The following is a 20,990-nucleotide window of genomic DNA, read 5'->3' on the forward strand; positions in this document are numbered from 1 at the left end:
TTTCCCTGATGCTTAAAAATCCTATCTAAATTGACAGGTACATTTATTCAATGAGACCCAAATCTACATTTTCAATTGTCCTACATCAATCCTAATGGAAAATTATTCCCTCTACAAAGCTGAAATCATCCTCCATCTTTCTTAATATTAATCATCAATTTATGCTCCAGGCTAATCCTCTGCACTCACTAGGGGGTTGGTTTCTGACTGAATTCTTTTTCTTTGCCATCTCAATTTATCATTCTGAATGACTTCATCAGCCACACAGAAAACCGGACCCACAGTTAGTTACCTTAGGTATGTGACTTCTTTGTCCCCATAAACTTGACTTAAACTGCATTTCAGCAACTTCCTTGACTACATCTCTTCACCTAGTTTTTTCTTCCTGCCTCTGCTGTCCATCATACCTATCCCCATAGCTGTGCATCTAAGCAAAATGACATCTTTCACTGGCGCTTTAACTCAACCCAAACCTGCAACTAGATCTTCAGCACTATTTGCCATCTGCCAGGGAGCACTGGTGAGGTCTTTTACCCATTCAGTGCAGACTTCACACATGTCTAAATCATCTCACCCATTTTTAAAATTTTTTAACTGATACATAAAAACTTTACATACTTATGGGGTACTATACAATGTTTCAAAACATGTATATATCATGTAATGTTCAAATCAGGGTAAACATATCTATCTCTACCTCCAACCTTATTTCTTTTTAGTGAAAATATTCAAAATCTTATCTCCTAGAAATTAAACATATACACTGTACATTATCATCATCTATAGTCAGCTTACTGTGCAGCCAAACACCAGAACTTCTTTTTCCTATGCAAATATAACTTAGTATCAGTTAATTGACCATTCCTCATCCACCCCCTCAGCTTCCTCCTCTCCTGCCTCGGGAAGCCACCAGTTCTATTCTCAATTTCAATTAGAACAATGTTTTTAGATTCCATGTATGAGTGATATCCTATGGCACTTGCCTTTCTGTACATGGCTTATTTCACTTAACAACATAATGATCTCTGGCTCCATCCACATTGTTGAAAATGACAGGATCTATTCTTATTTTCCTAGCGGAATAGTATTCCATTCTGTATAGTTTCCACATTTTCTTTACCCATTCCTCTGTGGATGGGCACATAGGTTGTTTACATTTCTTGGAAAATAGTGCTACAATGAACATGGGAGCATCAATGTCTCTCTGACATACTGATTTAATTTCCTCAGCATTTAAAACCAGTAGTGAGATATTGATGGAGCCTCTGGTACTTCTAATATTTTGGAGGAACCTCCATATGTGTTCCACAAAGAGTTCACTTTACACAATATGTTACTGTACTATTTAATATTAATGTTCTTGGTGGATTTTAGAATCCTGTATGTAACAGTATCTCTAAAACCACATACTGGACACTAATACTACAATGAATCTATTGCACACAACAAAATTTAAAAAAACCCTTTTCCTACTCTCCCTTTTCTAAAGAAGAAAATTAGCAAGTCCCTAAAAACTACTCATATTATAGAGAAGTAAATGTCATGAAAATTTTTAAATGGCTGACATAAACGATATATAAATGAACTCCTTTTGTGAGAGAAACATTGAAGCTAATAATGTACACACCAAATTCAGTCAGAAACCAAAGCCCCTAGTGAGTACGGAGGATCAAGCTGGGAGAATAAACTGGTGATAAAGATGGCTAGGAGGATGGCTTGAATTTTGAGGAGGAAATAATATTGTCACTGGGACCAACCTCAGATAAATGAAAGCGTGGACCTGGTTCTTATGAATAAATGGCACCTGTCCCTTAGACGGGGTTTTTTAGCTTCAGGAAAAACAGTGAGCAAGAATGTTCTATGGGAGTCAGGAGGAGCCTGAGGAGAGCAGTGGCAGCAACTCCTAGGCTGCGCACCGCCCTCACTGCCTGCCCCAGATCCCGATGGAAGGTCCCTTCTCGTCTCTGCGCCTGGCTCCAGGTCCCCACACCTCGTTTGCCCGTCTGCTGCATCCTTGCCCCTGGCTGCTTAGGTATGTGGATGTGTTCCAGCCTTCTCATGACAAAATGATGCCTCCCAGTCAGTACTCAGCGCTCTTGCCCCAACCTCCCGCTGCCTTCTGGTCCAACTAAAAAGCACGTTCCAACGGATTTTCCTCCTCATGCTCCCCATTTAATCTACTGTCCCATTTATGGCACACCTATGAAAACTTCAACTGAGCCCACATATACTACTTATGGTGACTTTGGATATTTATGGTTTTTTCTACTCATTTGAGGGAAGTAATAACTAAATGATTAGTAACAATATTCACTAATGATGTCATTAATATTAATAATATGTAAGTTCTACATTATAATTTCTAACCTATCTTAATCCACCTGTGTCAATTTCATTGAAAAATTCACAAAACTGGGAAATGGGACTTTAATGGATTAAAGGAGATCTCCATATTTCTCCTTTACCTTTTCAAACCCAGAAGCATTGAAACTCAGGGTCTCATTACCTCTGTTGTGAACTATTTCAATAACTCACCTTTCAATTCTAGTTACTCTAATTCATCCATTTAACACATGGCTACTACTATATTTCTACATGTATACATTTCTAAATGTATACTTTATTTCTCTGTTCTAAGATCACTATCTCCCAACTGTTCTCTCTGTAAAGTGAACTTACTCTTAACACTGTACCAAAGACCATGGGAATGATTAAACTTTCTAGTGATGTCATTCAGCCAATTTGTTAAAAATAACAAAAAATGTTACTATGAGGCTCTCTTCTCTAATGGTCAACTATAGATACTTAAATGCATTCACAATTAATCCATGTACTGTTTTAAAGCTTCTCCTATTTGCACGAAGGCTTTTAGCAAACAGGGAGAGCATACAAATTCTCACTAGAACTCCAACGTACACAATGTTTTATGGTTTCAGTGGCTAAGTATTGCCAAAGGAGGAATCATTATAATTACAGAAAACAGACTGGCTCACCTGTGCATCAGCTAGCTGAACAGCAGGAAACCCTTGGTTAGCTTCTTCTACACCTGCCACATCATCCTGACTAGTGCTATGCTGAGAATGTGTCCCATCCAATGTATTCTGGTCACTAGACAAGACAGTGTTGAAATCCGAGGCTGAGGGTATTGTAGGAAGATTGGGTGCAACACCTAACAGAATAAAATTTCAGTAATAAAATGTAAATTATTGTGAATAAAAACATAAAAGGGCAAAACAAGTTAGATTCTTTGAAAGTACTGTAGTGACATTATCAAACCATTTAAGTAAAAAACATTAGTACTTTCAGGTTATTTTACATAAATGATTGATTTATTAATGAAAATTAAATTTTCAGAAAATAACAGTCATCCTTATACAAAAGTAGGGCCTATCAGTCCAAAATGTAGAATTTTAAAGCAGTAGCAGGCTGCCAAATCAAGTACAGCGGGGCAAAAGCTAGGGTCTCTAGGGCAGAAGGAGATAACATAGCACGCTTTCTTTCCTCTGAATACTCTTTATCATTTAACCTGCAGGCAAAGCTCTCGTGACAGAGGGGAAGCGTTCCTTCCTGGTTCTCATGAAATTTAAACTATATTCTCTCTGGATGGTGTGCAACTAGCACCAGATAGAAGCATCAAGCTCTCTTTCACCTTCTTCAGTCAAGGGCCAGTGCTAAGAACCCGCATTCAGTCAGAACCAAGCTTAGCTCCAGATTAAAGGAGGTTCATGCCAGCCAGAAAAAGGGCTGAGTAAGTCGTACACATCAACCAGTTTTCATTCTTTCATATTGTGTGTTTGAAGATCTACCTGGAATTCAAATAGTTGGTATATGGATTTTTTTACCTGCCTTCCTTAAGCAGCATCAAAGACTACTTTGCTATTCTTTACACACACACACACACACACACACACACACACACACACACACAGTATACATATGTATGTATATGTTATATGAGAAAATAATATATTAAGTAAACTTGGAAAAACAGAAAAGGAAAGGTAGGTCTTCATGTATTTCTGGATATAGCTACCATTACTTCCTTGGGTAATGGACTGCCAGTCTTCTTCCAACATATACATATTCTTTAAAATAAATGGCCCTCCTTTGTCTCTCTCCTTGGGGAAAGGAACCTTACTTTACTCTTCTAGTACTCCTTTAGACTTCACTAAACATTCATTAACTATAAAGATGGTAGGAATAATAGTTGTGTCTCAAAGGGATCTGGATCCCTTATGCACTTAGGGAGAGAAAGTATGATTCATATAATTATTTTCACAAAGGTTAAAATTGTCTTCCTTTCCAGATGTTTTCAAACTCTCTCTGCATGATTGTGTCTCCGAGGGATCTGGGTAATCCAAAAATATTTTCCACATTGTAGGTACATAATGCTAGACTTTGCGTTCTTTTCAATGGCTTCATTTTCTGTTTTGAAAAAGCAACACCGCCACACTAAATGGAAATATTAAACTCTTCAAATTCTACACAACTCGCATCTGATGTAGCTGCCTTTCTACAAGCACACAGGGCAACTGTGACTGCTCACCATCCTTTCTGCTAACTCTGTTATCAAATGCATTTCTAAAAGGGGTAATTTTAACCAAATGGTACTTAAATGTCTGACACTTTTTGTCCTCTGAAAAACAGGATTTTGCTATAAGTAGATATAGACCAAATAATATGACAATCCAATACCTGTTGGAAGACTGTTGTGTCCTGATTTTGTGACAGGAGATTCTTGCACTGCCCCACCTCGGTTACCCACAGCGTTTGACATCCAGTTATAGAAACTCACAGACGATGGCTCAGACAGCAAGGGATGCTCAGACAGCATGTCGGTGGCCACTGAATTTCCTAAAATTAAGGTCTTACTGAGCACAGAATTACTTATGCACATAGAGACAGAAAGTATGATTCACATAATTATTTTCACAAAGGTTAAAAATGCCCTCCTTTCCAGATGTTTTCAAACTCTCCCTGCATGATGTTGGCATTTTGTTACTAAGGCATTAATAAACAGCTTAGTTTTACTTTAACAGGGTAGACAGTCTACGTTGGTTGGTCAGGCCAAAACCCATATCACATGCCCATGTTGACTTTAGATGGCACTACAATTTAAAAATATAAACCAACCAAACTTAGGAACAACACAATTGTCTTGTATTTTCTCAAAAATAAAGTGTAATATTTATATGAAAGATTATATTTTAAGAAAGGTGTTTTAAAAATTCCCCCATAAAAGGTAAAGTTGAAATGGCCACATATAGGAGAGGCACCTGTTCTTGTCAGGGAGCTACTTTTCACAGCTGCACTGCTTCTCTGAGGGGTGCCTTCCAGAAGGTTGTGCAAGCTGGGGAAGCTGCCGGTCAGGTAGCTGAGCAGGCTCTCCTTCCTCGGACTCTCCTTTACTGGCATCCCTGTGCGTCCAACATGCACTGGGGAATCCGTGGCAGTGTCTCCACTGGTGTAGCTCAGAGAATGATATGGATGAATGCCCTAGAAGGAGCAACAAAGCATTCTTTCCCATGCATATAAAAATGACTACAGAGAACTATAACTACCATGACCTCTGCCATTACTGCTAGCAATTTTGCACACTGATGCCAAAATGACTGTGTCCACCAGGACAGGATAAATGGGAGATACCTGTGAGCAGGTACTATAACAATAATGTTCTGCGGTAATAATAATGTTCCACAGTACATTACACAGGGCCACTTTTATTGTTGATATTATAGTGAAGCATATTGCCTTATTTTAACCATGTATCATTAATTCCCTCCTAAAGGAAGCAACTCAAAATCCACAGCACAGCCTGTCGAACGGATGGTGGGAAATCAAATGTTAGTTAAGACCTGGGGAGCAGGAGACAGGGCAACAGAGCTTCAGAAAGTTAGGGGTAAGGTGCTGGTGGAGAAATCTCTATGGCCAGAAGAAAAAAGTGGCCTGATATAATTCCTTCCATCATTGTTTATTTACTGAACCAGCAAAGTAATACCCAGGGACAGTCACCCTTACACAAAAACTAACTAAAAAATACATTTACTGAAAATGATCTGTAACAAGATAGATACCATCAAAAGCAAAGTCTAGGAACTCACAGAAACTTCATGAATGGAAAGCTATCTACTTTCACCACCTTCCCACAGCTTCTTATTTGAAGTCATCACAGACTCCTCCTACCTGGAAGGAACCTTCTCATAGGAGCAGGAGGTGGAGGCAAAGGCTCACAGTGCTGTGAAACCCTATGAAGTCCTAACCCTCTGGGGAAAGCAGAAAGGGCTGTATGTTTTACATGGAGAAAAGGGGAGGAAGAGTGTCCATGCAGGCAGAGATGAGCACTTGCAACATATGAAACACATGCTAATAAAATAATGCATGTTTTGTGCATTATTTTATTTAATCCCCACATTCTCTAAAGCTGGAAATAATTTCTAGCTCACAAAAGAAAAAAATTTACTAATATTACTTACAAGAGAATAGTCAGTTGTAATCCCTGACTTCTTTCCCCAAATTCTTCACACTGCACTTATAATCTGACACTCTGACACCATGAGTCCATTTTCTTACATCTTAACCTACAATGTATACTATTAAAAGTTTTAGTCTTCCAATATGATAGGGAAAAAATGGAAATCTCATTTTAATTTATATTTATTTATAAGAGAATATATTTTCACATGTGTACATACATTTTCTGTGACCTGCTTGTTTATGTCCTTAACAATTTTTTTTTCTTTTCGGTGTTTGGCCTTTACTTAGTGATTAGGACAAATTCTTTATATGTTTGGAAAAAAGTATTTTGCCATGTGTCTATTTTGTTTACATTTTTTTCTGTATAGAAATTTTATATTTTAATGTTGGCTATCAATTATTTCTTTTATGGATTCTGTGTATGGAAGTAAGTAGACTTTTTAAAAAACTTTATTTTATTTATTTATTCTTATACAGTGCTGGGGATCGAACCAAGTGCCTCACATGTGCTAGACAAGTGCTCTTCCACTGAGATACTACCCCAGTCCCCTAAATGTAGGTAGACTTTTAAATAAAGAAAGCAAAATTATTAACCATTGATTTCAGCATTCAGAAAAGCAAATGAGCAGAAAAAATGACCTACTACAACACAAGCTTATTAAGTGGCAATCCTCTTCTTGGCACTTTTGAAGTCTAAATTCAGTTACTTCTCACAGAGGAGTTAGCACTGAACCCATAGGGCAGAAGAGGAACCGACACAGGATGCAATGAAGAGCTTATCAGGCACAGAACAGGATTCAAGCCAACACAGTTGTTACCAGGGCATGTCGAGCCATTTGGCTACATGCTGTCTCTTATTAAGCATCCTCAGAACTTCTCAAAGCAAAGCCACACAGCCAAAGTCATAAAAACCCTAATCCAAACCATATACTGATCATTCACTGCCTAAAGAGCTTCTTGTTAAAACTGATATTACAAGACCAATGACATTTTCAACACTTAACTTTATTGAACACTGTATTTAATTAAGTCAAAGGAGAGCATGAAGGCTTGAAGTTAAAGCATATCTTATTCAAGAGTAATTACTGACCATACAGTCTTCAAAGAAATATATATACTGGCAGGCATGATAGCACACACCTGTAATCCCAACCACTCAGAGGCTGAGGCAGGAGGATTGCAGTTGCATGAACAACTTAGAAAGGCCCTAAGTAATTTAGCAAGATCCAGTTTCAAAATAAATAGAGCTGGGAATATGACTCAGTGGTAAAGTGCTCCTGGGTCCAATCCCCAGTACCAAATAAATGAATGAATGAATGAATGAACAGAAAGGAAGGAAGATATATATATATTTCTTTTAGGATATATATATATATATATATATTTTTTTTTTCTAAAAGCTACTAATCAAGTTCATTTCAACATAATGAATCATTTCAATATTTAGGGGGGGCAGCTAATATTTAAATTTGAAATAACAAAATTTTAGGTCTTCTCTTGAAGTCTGAATAACCAACAACAGCAATAACACACCTTTATTTTTAATGCAGAGTCACTATGGGTGTGAGTTTTGGAAAGTTTTCTCATTATTTCAGCTCCCGTTACAGGTCCAGAGCTACCTGGAGGTGGCCGCTGGGCTGTTCCTTCTAGCAGCATTGTGTGTTCACTGACTGTGGCTGAAATGGGTGAAGGAAGAGGCAAGTCAGATATTACTACAACCTTCCTTGAAACATCAACCTCATTGTTCTGGTTGTATAACCACACTCAACTTTCATGATGTGACAAATTAATTATAGAATCTGGTAAAATTTACTCTTTTCTCTCCTTTATTCCCAAATCCCAATCCTCTCACTCAGTCGCAATAAATAAATAAATAAATGTATGTATGTTATTCAATCTTTCACATATGACATGCAAATGACACAAACAGCAATTACCAGTTCAATCCTGCTCAAGAAAATACAGACTGTCATGGACTAACAGACACCTATCAGTAATGAGAAAAGATATTCACTGCAGGACTCTTTCAACTTTGAGCATACTTGAAATATTGGAAAATAAATAAAACCCAGCCTATTCCTTATAATACATTCACTTTCTAAACATTTTTAATGTAGCTAGATAAAATATAACATATCAGTGTTGTGAAATTTTAGGACTACTCTTCTTTCCCATGACTTTTAATATTTTTCAAAACATTTGTAATAAATTTTCATTGATGTTACATGTCATAATAATAATAAAAATTAACTTTTGGCAAAGAATGAAACAGCACTGTATTAACAGATCTGTAGATTCAGTGTAGGCCTCCAAACTTACTTATGGGAATAAGACAAAGGCATCTTTAAAACCAAATAAACAAATACTATTTTAAAAAGAAAATTTACAGGTTTCACTCATAACATTTTGTTACACAAAGATATCTTTGCACTGGTAGATTAGGAGAAGGCTATTATATTTCATAAAACTAACATATAAATCAGGTCCACAAAAAGATTCTGAAATTACCATCATGTATTTGGATTAATAAAAAGCCATGCTTCTAAATTAGGCCACAATATTTTCAAATCTGAGACACAAATTATTAAAATCATCATTAAAATCATTACAAGTACTGTACTACCAAGTGTGTACCACCCAGCTAAAAGATATGCTTGTATTAATAATTCATTGATAACTAAAGGAGAAAAACAAAAGGGTCTTGATACCTTGTAAAGTGGCATATTAGCTTTATTTATAGAAGATGCACATGACTGAGCATAAAATCAGACAATGATGACTGTAAGAAATATCCTGTTACAGGTAAGAAAATATGCAGCTGAGGCTTACAAAATTACCTGCATCAAATTCAAACTCTGCTCCATCAGCACTGGTATCACTCTGAAGACCACCCCCATTATCCAGCCCAAGTCCGTCTTCATGCTCATGGTCCACAGTTGCATGAGGTTTCAGGGGCTGAGCTGGTCTGTGTAAGCTGACTCCTTTAAAAGCTGGTGTCACCACAATAAACTTCATCCACTGCCTTGCCAGTGCAACCAAGCCTTTCTTTAAAGTGACCAAAGCAGGAAGTCCATCACTCTGTAACAATGACATGGGCGAATGTCAACTAAAGTAGTAAGTTGCCCTTCAAGTGCTTTGTATACATTTGTTCATTTAAATATCAAAAGCTTCATTTAGAGGGGAAGAAACTAAAACTTAGATGTTAAGAAACTTGTCCAGAGTTACCCAAGATTTCAAGTTGACTGTAGAACCCCTCTAGGGTTCCTGTATTGGAAGCTTGGTTCCCAGAGTGGCAGTGTAGACAGGTGACGGGATCTATAAGAGGTGGAGCCTGGTGGCGACCACTGAGGTATTGCTCTTTGGATTCATTAATGCATTTCTGGAGAGATTCTTCATTCTCAAGATAGGGTAGTTTAAAAAAATTAAGTCTGGCTCCTTCCATCTCTGGCTTCTTGCCATGTGATCCCTCCCTCTCACTCACTCTCCCACTATCTTGCAATCCACTAAGGGGTCCTCACCAGAGACACACTTGGGATGTCCTTGAACCTCCAGAACCGTAAGCTAAATAAATCTCCTTGCTTAAGCACCCAACCTCAGGTACTTCATTATACAGAAAGAAAGCTAACAGATGCCAGTCTTTAAATACAGCGCTGCACATTTCTGTCATAAAACAATACAGCAGCAGCAGGTGAAAGAAGACACTAGACATGAGGTGCCACTTTACCCCACAGGGTGATGATTGTGAATGAAATTTTTGGCTATTTTCCTACTAGCACCTTAATCTAAAAAAAAAAACATCTATCTAATTCTTTACTCTTCTTTCCAGTAATTCCTTTTGGTAGGAGAAATAGCCAATTCGATTAAGGGGAGCCATTTACTAACTCGGCCCACTTACTTCTAAGGAATACCAGGTCTACAAGCCTGCCTCTTCATTTTTATAATCAAGTGACAAGGGCCATCCTGTGCTTCTCCTTCACAGGGGAAGCTACCTGGTGAAGCACCCATCCATAAGAGATGTTGCCATCCTCTCTCTGGTCCAATTTCTCTACCTATGACTAGATGGGCAAGTGTACTAGGGACTTCTCAGTCCTCCACAGTCAGGAAGTACAAGAGCTATGCCAGTCTAAATATCTTTTTTTTTTTTTTGTCTTTTTAATTTTTTTATTCTAATTTGTTATATATGACAGCAGAATGCATTACAATTCATATTACACATATTAAAAATCCATTGCTTTGTAGAGGTTCTTGACCTGCATGGCCAGTGGCTTGCCTGGCCATTGATAATACTAAAACTCTGTCTCTAGCTTGGCTGAATATGCTTGGGTATGCTCTATTGCCAAGAGCCTGGAGAAGGAAGGCGTATCCACAAAGCTCTAAAACCTTGTGATATGCTGTATGCTCTTCTACAGGCAGAGAGGAATAATATTTATTTTGCACAATTGTATGTTCTTATCCTTAACTAGTTCTTATTAGTTCTTATTTCAGTATACCTTGCTGTAAAATCTGATTCTGGTGATCATTCTCTTGCTTAAACCTCTATTCCTGTAGCTTTTAAGACACAGCTTTCCTGCTTCTCCTGCCTCTCCTTCCTCCACATTTTGTGTAGTTCTATCCAACTCTCCTATTATTCCTTTAAATTTCAGCATTTTGGGGGATTCCATCCTTAACCAGCTTTTCACTCAGTTTACTCCATGGAGCAATCTCATCCACGTCCACAACTTCTTCTAATATGGCTGTGTTGTTAATTCCCTGAAATCAACCATATGACCACAATGTTGACCATCAATCTATTTCTCCCCAGATTTCTCCTTTGGACTTTCCACATGCATCTAAACTTACTGACCTCATTGTTGCAGGTCAGTGGTCTGTATCAAGAATGGCAGCCTCTTTAAAGCTAACATTTGGTTTCAGGAGCTCACCATGGTAGCATCATCAATGATGGAGTAATTTGCCTGGTGCAGGTAGTGATGAAGGATATTGCAGAGCAAACAGGAAGGATTTTCTTGGAGAAAACGAGCAACTTTCGTAAGCCTGTTGTATTTGCTTCTTAGGGGAAAATGTACACTTTTATTCTGAAATCAAGCAATCACAGATTTAGAATGATATGTTTGAAAGATTCTATAATAAGAGATAATTAGTAACTAGAACCTTCAGATCTGACATTTTCCAACAAGGATTAACAGTGAGACATTATTTTCAGTGACATATGTATAACCTGATGTTATGGGTAGACTTACCTCTAGGGCTTCTGTCATTATGCATCCCATGACAGCACAGATTCTCAGGGTTCCCTCAGTTTCTAATTTGTTTAAGGACGACTTGAGTTGATCAATGGGAACAAGCCAGGCACCAACAGCTGGAGTTGCAGTGCTTAAGAGGTTCAGCTGCCTTTTAAAAGCAATACAAGGTTGCAGGTAACTGTTAAAATTTATATTTCAAACAACCTCCCATAACAACTAACTGTATATTTTATTCAAGCAAAATTACTTTTCTTCCTTCTGACCACTCATGAATTATGAAAAATGGATAACAGAAAGGAAAGGAAAAGGGCTAGGGTTGTGGCTCAGCGGTAGAGTTCTGGCCTAGCATGCTTGAGGCACTGAGTTCGATCCTCAGCACCACATAAATGTAAAATAAAGACATTGCAATAAATAAATAAATAAATAAATAAATAAATAAATAAAGACACTGCATCCATTTAAAAAACAAATAAAAAAAGAAAAGAAAGGAAAAATACTTTCACTTGTCAGAGGTGAAAAGAGGATCAAAAGTCTAAGTCAGGATGACAAACAACAATAAAATTAAATCACTAGGAAAAAAACTGGGTTGCAAAAGGTGAGAATAATGTTTAAAGAAAGTCTGAAGAAAGGAAGAAAAAGGGGCAACCCTAATACTTTCTGAATTCGCTACATCAGGAAAGCAACTCAAAAAATAGGTGAAGAAGAGTTACATGCTAACTGAAAAACAGAAGAAACACCAACAGACCACAGATTCTTGAAACCTGTACCTAGAAAACGCGTGTGTGAGAGACCTCACGTTGGTGGGAGCTGCAAAACTAAACCAGATCTCTTTAATGGTCAGCTTCATGCTGCACGAGTCTGGAGGTGGAGGCATCAGGGGCAGATCTTTCTTCAAATCATCAGATTCGACACCTTCATCCTATACCAAACAAAATGCCAAAACTTGTTAATGTATAATTAATACCTTAAAAATACTAACATAGAAGTTTACTGGCGTTTCAGTGTGGAAACCTTTTCATCCAATGCTACAAATAGCATTCTTACATGAAACAGACAATGTGAATCTTGCTCAACCTCAACCTGAGAAATATCTATGGAAACTTGAAAGCTCCAAGGAGCACAATTGCAAAAACCACTTGCATTATAAAATGTAAATCAGAAATACAAGAACTCAAGAGCTTCGACTGAGTTCTTCGATTCTTCATTCATTTGTATTTGCTTATAGATACTCACCGCTACTTTTGCCAGCTAATGAAAGGGGTCTTAAGACTTGCCAGAGACCATGTGACTTTTATTAAGCTGAAGAATACTTCAGAGAATTAAGGTCTCTGCAATCAGTCCACTTCCACTTGACTTTAACACAATATTTCAAACTGGCAAATAAAGTATCCCCCAAAATACTACTGTAGCATGTACTTAAATACCACTTTATAATAAAAAAAAAAACTCTTCGCCATTTTGTAACTAATAATCTGAATCTATACTGAGAAATATGAATGATATTTTTGAAATGGACAATCATCACTCTTCTGAATGTAGGGAGGTAAGTTGCATAATATTAAAGAAAAAGGTCTTCTACCAGTTATATCTATTTACAGATCTGTAATTTGCTTTTAAATACTATTAGCTAAGAAAAAAATTTTTTGTTTTGTTTTGATAGTATGATTAGAAAATGACACATACACTAGGCACAGTAGTGCATGCCTATAATCCTACAAGGTTGAGAGGATGAGACAGGAGGATCAAAAGTTCAAAGCCAGCTTCAGCAACTTAGCCAGGCCCTTAGTAACTTAGTGAGACCCTGTGTCTAAGTAAAATATAAAATAAAGGTCTGGGGATGTGGCTCAGTGGTTAAGCACCATTGGTACCCATTTACAAAAAAAAGAAAGAAAGAAAGAAAATGAAGCATGTCCACAAAAAGAACTTAGAATCCTTAGGGTCACAAGTAATTATAACAGCAAGAATCAATAATCAGAGGCTGGGGATGTGGCTCAAGTGGTAGCGAGCTCGCCTGGCATGCGTGCAGCCCGGGTTCGATCCTCAGCACCACATACCAACAAAGATGTTGTGTCCGCTGAAAACTAAAAAATAAATATTTAAAAAAATTCTCTCTCTCTAAAAGAAAAAAAAAAATTCTCTCTTAAAAAAAAAGAATAATCATAGTGTTCAATCTCTTATCAGCAATTCTAAAATCTAAAAAGTTTCAAAAACCTGATTTACAAAGGGACAATAAAATCTGAACTGATGAGACACTATTTATCTGGCTTGATGTTTTTATTAATACTGTGCAGAAATATTTAAAGATGAAGTGCTGTCTCACATCACATTAGGAGTTTATGTAACATGTAGTACATATTCCATTTGCTTTTATTTTTCTTTAAAAAAAAAAAACAAAAAAAAAAAAAACCACCTAAAGTGCAGTTGCTTCGGAGGCTGAGATACGAGAATGAATGGCCTGAGTACAGGCAGTTGGAACCAGTCTACACAACACAGCAAGACTTCATCTCTTAAAATAACAATAATAATCCATGGGGCTGGGGTCATAGCACAGTGGTAGCAGGTGTGAGGCACTAGGTTCAATTCTCAGAACCATATAAAAATAAAATAAAGGTCCACTGTTATATATAGATATATAGATAGATATAAAATTTATTTTTTTAAAAAATGTATGGCTGGTGAATAGCTCGGTGGTACAACTTCTGCCTTGTAAGTGCAACACCCTGGATTCAATCCCTAACACCCAAAAAAGTGTGCAAATAAAAATAAAAGTCTAATGTCTCAAAATACATTTCATCTCATAGGTTTTAGACCAGAAACAAAGAGCCAGAGATTGGGTATATAAAGATACAGAACTTGAGATTTTAAAAGGAGGGAAGGAGGGGTTTTATAGGAATAAACAATTAACTATAATAATGTGCAGGTCTAGGCAAATTAGCAACAAATTTGGTTTTAGACTGATTGGCACTTCTGGCACCTACGGCACATCTAAATGCAGGAGTGTAAAAAGCCACTGGGCACAGTTCTGTAAAAAGCTAGTGCCAAAAGCATTGCTGGTGGAAGGAGTGTCACTAAACTGTGGGCCTGGCCTATGAAACCAGTCAGGGAGTAGATCAACAGCAAGAAAAAGAGAGGAGCCAACAACAGAACCCCGGGGGACCTCATACACCAGGAGAAAGAGCTCCATGAGGAAACAGACCAAGACAAGACAGAGAACCCACGGAAGGGAAAGTCAGAATCCAAGGACTTTCAGGAAGGAGAGCCCTGAACTGATGTCATTTCAATACACCATAACAGAGAAAGAACAGAAAGAACCGCTAGGTTCTTCCCAACTATTTTCTTCAGTGTGTAGCCATTATATTTGTAATTTCCTTAAAAACTGCTAACCACCCAAAACATAAAAAGTGACAACTGCCAAAGTACATCAAAACATACAAGGCCCATCTTTTAAAATTCTATTAATTCAACAAATGTTTATGAAGTATGTGGCATTTGCAGAATATTATGTAAATATTATGCTGGATATAAACTTATCTATGCTAAAGTTCAGACCACACAGCTTACTCAGTACAGAACATAAACAAGGTGCTATGTAAAACTAAGATGGACAGAAATGTGCCACAATCCTGGTACACTCGCCAATGAGCTATCACACTGAGCAGACAGCATGAGTCCAAAACAGGGAAGACAAGCAAATACATACTAATAATTCTGATTTCAGAGTATAGCTTTCTATATTATTTTTCCAAAGCATTATTATGTTAGAAATTCACCAACTTGTTCATCTGAGACAGAGTTTCCATTTAAGTCTGAGGAAGGGCTTGTCCGGTCACATGGAAGATTATCATCAGAGACATCAGTATTATAGCCACTGCCAGTTGGAGAATCCGAAGAATTGTTAGATGTCAGCACTCCACCCCTTTCTGTGGCATTAGCCTTACCCATAATTCCAAAACTGTTGTATAAAACAGCACCAGACTGTCTTCCTCCTGTAAAAGGGGATTTATTTGCTAAGAACAGCAGATACCCATATTTCAATGCTGAACTCTACACTATCCGCTTAAAATTTCATAAAGATCATGTTTGATCACTAAGACTCTGCCCTTATCTATAAATGTGATGTATGATTGAACTGTCAGGTAAATAACTGTAAGCATATAACTACTAATACTAGTTACTACATTGGAACTAATATAACCAATGACTATATCTAAAAATCTTACCACTATTCAATGCTCCTATTTTAAAATTATTCAATAACATTTAAGAAGATATATATATGTGGGGGGGGGTATATATATGTGTGTGTGTGTGTGTGTGTGTGTGTGTGTGTAACTCAGTATCTTTTTCTGAGTAAAGGATTAATAATATCTACTAAGTCAAAGACCAACTTTTCAAAGATGCAAGCTTTCAAACAGCTGGGTGACTATATATTTCACTTAGAAGGTTTTTCTGAATCACAGATTTTGTTGTTGTTGTTTGATATGAGTGGACATTCTGCCTAGCTATGGATCAATGCAGTGGAGGGAACACCTTACTTGAGCAATTGGGATAGGGCACCCACTCCGGGTAAATAATCTCAGACATCACACTACTTTCGGCTTTATTATGTGGATTCAGGTAACTCAAAGTCACAACTGTTTAAAATATTTCAGAAATAGGGGTCCCAACTGCCCCCCACTTAACCAGTTCAACAACAACAACAATTACAAAAGCTTGCCTTTTATGGTTAAATTTTCAAGTCCACATTCAAACATTATCCAACCCCATTTTTCTTGGCTGGGACCTATTCGAGTTACATCTGGAACAGCTTGCTGATCTGTTTCATCTACAAAAGTAAATTCATCCAGTTCTTCAAGAGTAAATAAAACCTTGGACTTCTCAAAAGGAATAGCAGTGATGGCACAGGTCCCAATGTCTATTATTAAGAGAACAAAATGAATATTTTTAAAGACAGATGGTTTGTACTTAAATTTACACACTTGCCACAGTGGCTGTCCTAAAAGGGTATCTTAATATTCTGCCAAAAAGACAGAAAAGTAAACAAATGAGCCAACTTTTAAAAGAATGCTACCTAAAAAGATTCCATAATTCGTAACTGCTCAAAATTAATATAAATCTGAAAGGTTACAGGGTACTCTAGACGTGTAGTCAATAAGCTCCTAAATAATTCAGCTTCATGGTAAAGTAATTTAAACCACTTTTAATCATTTTACCATATATATATATTTTAATTACCCAGCCTTAGGGAAAAACTATTTTCTAGGAAAATCGAAGCTTTTCCTAAACAGCTTCTATTTAATCACTACAATTCATTAAAAATGTCCTAGTTCCATTGTTTACAGATACAAAAAGGAAACCACCATCCTCAGTGCCTGGGAGGTATTATCTTATATCTTCTCATTTCTCTGATTACAGATAATGAACACAGAAAAGAAAAACTGAAAATATATATATGAAAAAAAACACATATAAATTTACCACCCAAAGGTAACTTATTTATATTTGAAGTAAACACTTTCTAGCCCTTCAAAGATAATTTTGCAAACTTGGCTTTGGATCCTACTTTTCATATAGCAGGAAACCATGATATAATTTTCTCGGGTAACTAAAAATTCTTTAATTTTAATAGCTATGTATTATTCCATCATATGTAAATACCTTCTTTGCACTTAAAATTTGAAAACCTTCCTTGTTTAGAAAGCAAATATTTGCTTATGTTTTCCTATACTTTTCTTATTTTTGAATTACTGATATTTGTCTTTAATCCCATGAATACTCTAATCTTTACCAAATAAGGTAAGGATTTACCTTGAATTTCACTTTGATTTCTTGATCAAGAAATACAAATATATCAAAGTTCCAGAATCTATTAAAAATGAATAACCCCTAACACTACATTCAGACACCTAACTACTTCAACTCCCTATGGCTAGCAAATGTCATCAGATTACTAACAAATTTCTAACACACATATTAAGTAAAGACATTTACATTTTTCCTATATATTTATACAATAGTTCACTTGGGGATTTCATTGTGAGTTTTGTCTTTGATGAGAAGTACTTCTGGATGATGGATATCAAAAATGACTTAAGGTACTGCTTACAGTCTGAATACCATCAAGTACAAACTGGTTACCATCATTGCAAACTACAGAGCTCTTAACATTCATGCCACTGTTTGTTTTGTTTTGTTTTGTTTTTTTGTTGTTTATACCAATTTTAGGACTAAAGATTTCAGATAGTTAATAATTTTCTTGCAATCCCTAGGTCAAACATTTTGGCCTCATACACAAAGATAGTGAAATAAGTCTTGAAAAAGTCCGAGTGGTCACATAGAGCCAGAATGTAGACAGGAGCCATGAAACCTTCAGAACCTGCAGAATGCAGAGTGCAAATTCCAGGAACTCATTTGTTCATTCAGGAATGGTCATCCATCCCAAAGCAATCATCTCAAATAAGACTAACAAACTCATTTTTCCCCCTGGATCAAATCTGATAAACTAAGGTCATTTAAACCTCAAAATGAGAAAACACATTAGAGCCCAAAATATTAAAATGCTACATATATTTCTTGTACTTACCAGGGACTTTAAGAGGAATGTTTATCACTTTTATTGCTGCAAGACATAAGTGCAGGCTACCTGGACTTTGCTAATATTGCAATTAATTAATCTTCATGAAATTCTACAAACAAGTCAAACAACTGACCACTCTCTTTTGTAACAGGCAAACAATTACTATGAAGAAAATACATAGGAGAAAGAAACATTCCTAATTTGAAGTCACATCATTTTTTTTTTTTTTACTAAAGTTTACTTTCCACTATACACCGAATTTGAGTTACTGAGAAGTCAGATATCATGCCTTCCATGTATGTAGAAATGCATTTCTTTTCCTTATATAATATTCAAATTGTAGCAATATTCAAAGGGAAAACTCATGTTCTCTGTTGCAAACTCTTCTTATGTTTTCACACGCCAGGGAAAACCCTACATGCGGCAGAGCTTACCTGCTGTGTCAAGACCCCTGAGCTGACCATGCACTCGATGAACATGTAACTTGGCAGCAATTTCTTTCCCTTTTTCTGCTCCAGCATTTGATCTGAGGGATCCAGATGACTGAGGTTGCATTTTAGTGGCATGAACGTATCTATCAAAATTTGTTGTTTTACTTGGGTCTGCATTATTTGAGGTCTCCTCAACTACACCTCTTTAAGAAAAAGAAAAAAGCATATATAAATGATATAGTTCTGAGAAAATATTTAACTAAACGGCTTTCTTAAAAAACCACTCCACTATTTTAACTTAGTATCAATAACAAATTACTCAATGTTCACTGAAAAATATTAAGAATAAATAGAATACAAACTTTTAAAAACACACTTTACTAATCTGTGAGTCCAAAACAGTTTTAACATTATAATTCTCAGAAATGTATTAAAAAGATGTTTGTATCTAGAAAAATGATCGTGTCTCAATAAATTCTGTCTTACCTGTTCATACGAACTTGTGTAGCAATCCTGTCAAAACACAATGCCACTAGGGACACGTGAGTCACACTTCTAGTAGGAGCTGTAGTTGGAGACTCTTCCACTGAGGCTTGTAACAAACATAAGTTTACCTAACACACAAAATATCACAAACTTGAGTTGTAAAATCAAAAGTTATTACTTAACCATAAAACACTTGAAAAGGTGTAGCTACAAAGATGAACGGCACAACTATGCACTGGAAGATAAGGAGGTCATAAATTCCCAGAGAGGAATAGTAATAAATATTTTATGGGGAGGACATGGAACATTTTAAATACTGCTCAATATTCTGCTTAAGTAAGCCATTTATAATATAGTAAATCTATATTATATCATCAAAGGAATAAAATGTTTTTGATTTTATCAACTCTTCAATACAACTCACTCTGGTAAATGCAAAGCTCTATTTTTTCAACAATTTTTTTTTTTAAACATTCAAGTGTTACCTTTGGTATGCTAACATTAGCCTGTAGACCCTTAATTGTTACATTATCTTGTTTCATTGTAAGATTTGTCTGTGCTTGTCCTTGATTAGTTGTTCCTATTGTAGGGTGTTCAGTTTTTGTTCCTCGGACATCTTGTTTGGACGATAACTAAAATGAATGAAAACAGAATTATTTCCTAGGCCTTTCACAATTTCTACAGCATTCACAATACCTTCTTATTCATTGAGCACCCAGCCCTATCTACATGCCAACTACTGGTTCAACACTCCACCCTCAAGTCCAAACCTTTAGAACAGCTAGGAAACAGCCAGGCATGGTGGTGCATGCCAGTAATCCCAGCAGCTTGGGAGGCTGAGGCAAGAGGATCACAAATTCAAAACCAGTCTCTGAGACTAAGCAACACTGTCTCAAAATAAAAATTTAAAAGGGCTGGGGATTTGGCTCAGTGGTTAAGCATCCCTGGGTTCAATCTCTGGTGCCAAAAATAAAAAAGAGGAGAAGGAGCTAGGAAACAGACCCAGCTATAAGGTCGAGAAAATTCATCTATAGTCAAGAGAAATAAGTCTACAAAGAGACAGAACCAGATAGTAATCGATTGTTTTTTTTTTAGGATCACTAAACTCTACTACTGGCTTGAAGATAGATCTGTTCTGATGACTGACTCCTTGTTGGTTGGGAACTGTTCCAATTTACATTTTTCCATATTCTTCTATCCTACCTATCACATAAATGTCAATATATAATGACTAATTGGTTCACTAAAAATAATCAGTCACACTTTCACCTCTTCTCTGCTCCCTAATCCAAATATGATACAGATAAGCTGAATGCCAAATGGAATCACCAGAAGATCACAGGATGTGACTATTAAGTAACTAGCTTCATGGCTAGAGCCATGGCATGCACAGGCTGTCACACACCAGGAGGCCATGACTTTATGCAGGACAATGTGATGTCAGAGTCAGCTGATGCAGAGTAAAGTGAAACATGAGCATCTTTGCTTCTTAAAAAAGTAAGGTACCAGTCCTCAAGAATAGTCTTTCCCTGAGGACCAAGGGTCTTCAGAAAAGCCTCAGATCTAAGGTACTTCAAAATAAAAGAAAAAAGCTCCATTTCTCTCTCTCTCTCTTTTTTTTTTTTTTTTTTTTGGAGTTACAGATGAACAGCATGCTTTTGTTTCTTATTTTTATGCAGTGATAAGATCGAACCCAGTGCCTCACAAGCACAAGGCAAGCACTCTGCCACTGAACTACAGCCCCAGCTCCCTTCATTTCTTAAATAGGTACTTTTATTCCTA

The 20,990-nt window shown here is 36.7% G+C and overlaps 1 protein-coding gene across 1 annotated transcript in view; it reads right to left on the reverse strand.

Annotated features, from left to right (window-relative positions):
• The window catches only part of Bltp1 (bridge-like lipid transfer protein family member 1), a 197,207-nt gene that overhangs the window by 81,847 nt on the left and 94,370 nt on the right, over nt 1-20,990 (reverse strand). Inside the window, exons 33-45 of the mRNA XM_078022155.1 lie at nt 19,694-19,840; nt 19,209-19,336; nt 18,726-18,925; nt 16,432-16,629; nt 15,489-15,700; nt 12,482-12,633; nt 11,712-11,862; nt 11,394-11,546; nt 9,312-9,552; nt 8,008-8,150; nt 5,277-5,496; nt 4,696-4,854; nt 2,994-3,169 (exon numbers count right to left, since the gene is read on the reverse strand). Of these exons, the coding sequence (XP_077878281.1) occupies nt 2,994-3,169; nt 4,696-4,854; nt 5,277-5,496; nt 8,008-8,150; nt 9,312-9,552; nt 11,394-11,546; nt 11,712-11,862; nt 12,482-12,633; nt 15,489-15,700; nt 16,432-16,629; nt 18,726-18,925; nt 19,209-19,336; nt 19,694-19,840 (2,280 nt within the window). The remainder of the gene's footprint in view (nt 1-2,993; nt 3,170-4,695; nt 4,855-5,276; nt 5,497-8,007; nt 8,151-9,311; nt 9,553-11,393; nt 11,547-11,711; nt 11,863-12,481; nt 12,634-15,488; nt 15,701-16,431; nt 16,630-18,725; nt 18,926-19,208; nt 19,337-19,693; nt 19,841-20,990) is intronic.

The sequence above is a fragment of the Ictidomys tridecemlineatus genome, chromosome 9 (genome assembly GCF_052094955.1).
Source record: "Ictidomys tridecemlineatus isolate mIctTri1 chromosome 9, mIctTri1.hap1, whole genome shotgun sequence".
NCBI classification, from domain to species: Eukaryota; Metazoa; Chordata; class Mammalia; order Rodentia; family Sciuridae; genus Ictidomys; species Ictidomys tridecemlineatus.